Genomic DNA, 6,425 nt, shown 5'->3' with positions numbered 1-6,425 from the left:
GACCTTTAGAGGTCCCTTCCAACACAAACTATTCTATGTGTCTATGATTCTATGATAATTATCTGTCAGGTGAGACGCAGAACACAGGGATAAAGATTACTTCATTACGTAAGTATTTCAGAAGTTATTATTTTACCCATCTACCAGGAAAGCCCCAAATTACATTTACAACACTGGTCTCCTTATTGACTCATGCTGAGCAGACTAATGGGCATTTCCAGGCCTTCTCAGGCTGGAGAAAAGGCTGCTTCTCGCCACATTCTGACACATGGCACACAGTACATATCCCTTCTACTTTCAACAGCCGAGTTACACTGGCTTTGTAACTTGGTCAAGAACATGTGTTGCAAATATACACTAGAGTACAGAATTGACAGGGCAGCCTCCGATTGCTCAGTCTGTTCCTAGAGTTTCTGTTTTCATGTGACATTTTTTCCACGGACATGTATTACCACATGTTTAAGAATTATTCATATTCATAACAGAGAAGGAATATGAAAAGCAATTTTTAAAATATTGATTAAAAGGAAAAATATATCAATAAAGGTTGCAAAAATGTTTTGAAGTACAGTTTTTACATAATTATACATAACATGCAAAGCATCTTCAATTTAAAAATTGTAAAAAAACAAAGCAAGCTGTTGACCAACCTTTATGTCTATGAGATCCATCCATGTCAGAAAATTCAATATGATTTTCATCAGCCCAATAGAGTCTATGGTTGACATAATCTATTGTAAGAGCCATAGGTCTAGATATCTGTGTTTCTATGACAACCGTTTGACTGGAGCCATCCATACCAACACGTCCAATGTGAGGATACTCACAGCAATCAATCCAGTACAAGTATCTATAAAACAAAATACAACAGCTACTTTGTTTAGAGATGCAAAAATAGTAACAGTAAATAATTTATTTAGTTGATCTCAAAAACAATTAGTAATTATTCCATAATATTTCCATTTTCCAGGTAGATCTTCTGATTTTTCTAGACCTGTCTGTAAATGAGTGTGCTAAAAGTAAAGAGTTTGAATAGCAGAGTCCTCATATTAGATGTGATTTCATCAAATTCATTATGGACTCGTAAAAAGTGCATTTAAATTGCTTAGTATTTATACCTTAGAATTTGAAGTACCACCCAGATTGAACTTCGCGAATCTCGTATCATGCAAAAATGGCATCACTGCTAAACTTACAAGAACTATTGTTTTACAGTTACTTTTTTTTTTAACACATATTACAAAACCTTGTTTTGTTGTTAATAATAGTATGCTACAAATTACATTACTTCAAGAAGTACTAGTTTCAAAACATTAGAACAGTTTCTCACATAAAGGACTTAAAAATGGGTAAAGCACTGAGAAAGACTGTTGGAAAGCTGAGTAGCAATTTTCCCTTTAATATACTATTTAGCCACATGCTTTTCAAAATAAGAGAAAAAGTCCTATTATTTGGCACATGGATGCATGTTGGTACTGCTGTATGCCATTACTTAGAACCTCAGGACAGATCTTTCCAGCTGGGAAGCTGATATGCTTCTACTCTACAGGTTTTGGAGAGGCTCTCAAAAAGCCAGATGCAGCTCATACTCTTAATAGCCACCACTATTTGTGTGCAGGAGAAAATGGTGGCCCTAAGAACAGCTACAGGTATCCTACAAAACACAGGTGCAATATGTTGGCACTGCGCCTGCTCCACGTAAGCAGTAGAGAAAGGAAACTTTCTCCCCGACTCCAAGAGAAAACTTTTTCTTTGAAAACATACCATTACTATTGTATGGGATCAGCAAAATACTTGATTTAGCATTTCTCATTTGTTAGAAAAAAACTAAGATACAATTAATACTATTTCAAACAATAACTCTGAATTTGAAATGCAAACACAGTTTTTATTTCCAGCGGCTTTCCTTATTAAAATAAACGAACAAACAAATAAATATATTTATTAAAACAAACAAACAAAAAGAGCTTGGCCTTGGAAAGCTAAGTCTGTACACATACTGTGCACTGAGCAGGAGCACAATAAGTTTATTATGCCTGTGTATATCTAAACCTTCCTGGAAGACTGGGACTCTCTGTACAAACTTTGTAGAGTTGATTTTTGCATACACAGGGAACATATCCTGGATGTCCAGGCAACCACAGAGTGATACCATCTATTGGTATCTTGACTACATTTAACAAATGTATTCGTCCTCCCTGCCAAATTTTACAGGGAAGAAAGGGTACAGTTACAAGAAAATTCAATGCTAGTTCTAAGAACTGGTAGAAAAATGGCTTTTCTCTTAAAAATAGTAAAGTAGATAGGTTACATTTCTTAGCTGGGAAATACACTGCTTTTCTTTGTTTAGGTAGAGTCCAGATCAACTCAACAATTTTCTCCTGTCACTGACACTTGAGATGATTACTTGAGCCTTAGGATTTAGAGATGGAAAAGAATCATTAATTTGCCATGATACTATGAGTGTTATAAGACACTACAATAGCTTTATTCATCCAATTTACGCAGATGTATCCTAATGTTCCACAAACCAGAAAGCGTTACATATGGAATTCAGATCTGAAAAGACATAGGGCAAACTTTCCATAGTCTATATTTTATTTATTCAGGGACTAGATAATAATTTAAGTATTACTATTCAGAAGTATTATTTTTCTTAAAGATTATATGCAGCATAAATATTTAAGAGAATCCATTTGGTTAGAAATTCACCAGGTTTTAATGACTTTCAATTAAATGTACACTGACGTTTTAGTGGATAGTTTTAATATAGATGATGATTTACTGGTGAATTGAGAGGCCTCGATTATGAGGCATTAACTGCATATTGAGCCATATAGACCCAGTGACCAATGGCTGTGGCAATACACATATTGTCACATAAACAGGGAATACCTCAATGTTTTTATGCACTTCCTGTTTCAAGAATATAAAATCTTTCTTCTTCTATCATCTGAATTAGATGCTGGCATGAAATGGTTAGATGGTTTGAGTCTCTCCAACACTGATTTGGCTTTGATCAAATAGAAATGGCTAGAAAGTTTCTATTTAAAAAAACAAAAACAAAAAGAAAACCAGAAAAAAGTAAAAAGGGCTTGTATCTCTTGGGGTTGGACAAGATGACCTTCAGTGGTCCATTCCAACCTCAACCAATCTGTGATTCTGTGAAAATCAAATATTAAATAAATTAGTTAATGGAAAGATTATTTCTTTTCTTTCTTTCAGAATTATAATATAACTGTGAAAAAAAAGGTCCATGGTTCCTATAGCTTTCACACCAGTAAAGAAATGAAAAAAAGTGGTGGTGCTCAAAACTGCATTCAGAATACCAGCACAGATTTATATTAATAAATAAATTATAAGTCATGCAATAATTAATAAAATTAGCAATTAAAGGTACCACTTAACAAACTAGTTAAACTAACTGGGCAGTTCTCACTTCTTATCGTTGTTGTTGCAATAAATTTTTCAAGCGTATTGATCATTTCAAATTTCTGAGAACTAAAGCTAGAAACTAAGTCTCCTAAAATAACCCCCTTGTATTTTAATAAATAATCAGTCCAGTTATTAGACTTGTGTGAAAATCAAAACTTTAATTTTATAAAGTAAAAAAGGCAAAAGCTATCTTCAAATCATGCGGGATTAAACATTTTCACTCTTTGATTCACATGCAAAAACTATCAGAAAAAAGTCTTCAAATATAGGGTAGTTGAATGGCCTAAATTATTTTGGAAACTAGTAAACACAGAAAAGAGTGCTAACAAGACAGTTCACTTCAGTGAATAAATGAGACAAAATGTAAGAATTGTGTTCCATGTAATATGAACTTTTTGCTATTTAGTAATACACTTTTTTAAAAAAGATAGGGATATTTTTTGAAGTATCTGCTTTTCCTCCTACCAAAAGTAAACATTTACAGAGTAGTAAATACAATAAAACATGGTTTAGTACCTGCATTCATCTTTCTATTATACCAATTTTATTTTTAATGATGATACAGTAAGCATTGGTAATGCATTTTAGACTACTGATATCCAGTGTAGCTGCAAGTTAGATAATAAAAAACTAGTTAGTATTTCCTATCTTCTGTTTTTATTAAACATATTTAAATATAAAATTAGGACTAAATATTAATTACTGCAAAATGGCTGCTTCATACCCAGCTTGAGGATCTAAGGACAGATCTCTAGGAAACTTCACTCTTTTGCTCACAAGGACGGTAGGGTATAAGCCATTGAGTTTAGACACCTCAATAATTCTCTTTTCGGTGTCAGACCAATAGAGGTTCTTCCCAATCCAATCAACAGCCAGTGCATTGGGAACAGCTGTATTGTGGACTACCTAGAAAAGCAAAAAATACATAAGTTATTCATCTAAATACTGAGAAAAGGAACAACAATTCAGGAGTTAATAATACCAGAATATTGAGAGGTTGGATATATGATACAGTGACACACAACATGCGAAAAATACATATTACTCCCTGTTAAACAATGACACTTCTGAAGTAATGACACTTCTTAAGTAACTAAGACAACGTGACACTTTCCTTACAGTAAGGGAAAAAGGAGAATACCATGATGTAGTAAATATCAAATTTCCAACTTCCCTGCATTATGCACTAAATTTTAAGAATTTTGTATCTTTCATTTTTCATCTTAAGTTTCTGATTTTCCTTTTGTCTTAATTTAAAAAAAAAACACAACTTTTTTCCCTTTACTATTCTGTTTATTTTTCACAGAACAGAATGGAGATGAGGCTTCTCTCCCCGTAGCTTGCCCTCAAAACGTGTCTGCTTATTAGCTCCCCAGTTCTCTCACCAGTCTACATCGGCATATACTTCATTTTAATACCACAGTGGTGCCATATGTCATCATGACAGATAGACCAGAAGGGCACTGAACTCAGGCAAACAGAAAAAGATTACCTAGTTGGAAAGTAAATACTGTGCTTTTATTTCCAACATTCATATGGCAGAAGAAAGAGGAACTTTCTAAGACTTACTTAAATTTGAAAAGGACTACATTATTAAGGAGTAAACAAAGAGACAGAAGCAATAAAATGACCTACTGGAAAGCCTATGCTCTACTGACAAGGATGTGTTATTCTCAAGGTTTTTGATGACTTGCATAATTCTGAGACTTGAACAAACGCCTCTAGATATACATGATTACAAATCTCATCATGATTGTATGACTCAGTCGTGCTTGGCTGGGAGTACTTCATGTTAAGTGTTGAGTGAGGTTTGAATATTCCCAATCATTAGAGTCCAACTTCTAGGCTTAAAAATTCTATTCCTGATAAGGTCTATTCTGACCTATTCTATACCTGATTAGGTCCTGATTAGGTCTGTGCAACTAGAACTTAAGGAAAAAAAAAATCAGAGCACGCAATACTTGAAGATATTTGAGATTTCTTAAGTACTAATAATGAGTTTATTACAGTGGTGTACATTCAAATTTATCGTCATCTTCACCACTAAAAGCACGTGCAATAGAGTATAAACTTTACACATAAACCTGATTATGTATAACTGAATGTGTTATTTTAAATTTTATTTAGCATTTGAAGATACTGAAAAGCCTTCAAGATAAGAAGGGACACTGTGAGATACTTTAAACCAATTTTATAGTTATGAATATGTAAAAGCATCCTTTCAGGTTATTACGTTATTCATCACCTTATAAAATCTCTTTAAAATTAAATCAGACATGCACTGATTTTTTAATATGAATAAAATACTTTCTTTCCTAGTACCTTAGCACTACCAGCTTCACTGTTTTATAAATGCATAATTGCAGCAACTGCTGCACTGTAACATGGGACATTTCACGTAGAAGTGGCAAGCTCTGCAAACTTAGATTGTGGTTTAGCTGCACTATCTAGAAGCATTAACCAAAGTAATTAGTCTCTCTTTTCTGATGACTTTTCCTTTGGAGGGTCACTTTACGCTTATTCCAGTCGCTGAGATCACCAGTGGGACATTTAATGTACACAATCCAGCTTACTACAGCATTTTCCAATAAGAGATTTCATCCGAATCTACAATACTATACATAAAACACTGTGTTAATTTTCGTACGCATTTATGTGAAAAAGTTGTTGCTTCAATTGTATAAATATCTCCTCCATGATCAGATGCAGAATAAAAATGAGATGCCATCAGGTTTCCCAGGCCAAGAAAGCTAGAGCTGGTATGCTGAAAAGATGCTATCTTCTAAAAGGGAAATCCTAGGTAGTATATCAAATACTATCATTTACACTAATGGTGTATTTATTTATAGTAAATAGTAAAACAAGAAGTATGAAGGAAATAAAATAAGAAGTTCATACTTCAAGGGAAAAGGGTGTCAACCACAAAACCTCTTTTTCATGACAAAACAAAAATTAAAATATTTAAACAGGTTTACTGGGAAACTAATTGT

At 33.5% G+C, this 6,425-nt stretch overlaps 1 protein-coding gene across 1 annotated transcript in view; it reads right to left on the bottom strand.

The window, feature by feature from the left end:
* LRP1B (LDL receptor related protein 1B) overlaps positions 1 to 6,425 on the bottom strand; it is a 676,318-nt gene that overhangs the window by 116,335 nt on the left and 553,558 nt on the right. The window contains exons 61-62 of the mRNA XM_019472156.1: positions 4,160 to 4,341; positions 651 to 850 (exon numbers count right to left, since the gene is read on the bottom strand). Of these exons, the coding sequence (XP_019327701.1) occupies positions 651 to 850; positions 4,160 to 4,341 (382 nt within the window). The remainder of the gene's footprint in view (positions 1 to 650; positions 851 to 4,159; positions 4,342 to 6,425) is intronic.

This window comes from Aptenodytes forsteri, unplaced genomic scaffold (assembly GCF_000699145.1).
Source record: "Aptenodytes forsteri isolate BGI_AS27 unplaced genomic scaffold, ASM69914v1 Scaffold11, whole genome shotgun sequence".
Classification (NCBI taxonomy): domain Eukaryota; kingdom Metazoa; phylum Chordata; class Aves; order Sphenisciformes; family Spheniscidae; genus Aptenodytes; species Aptenodytes forsteri.
This window is presented reverse-complemented; position numbering and strand designations above follow the sequence as displayed.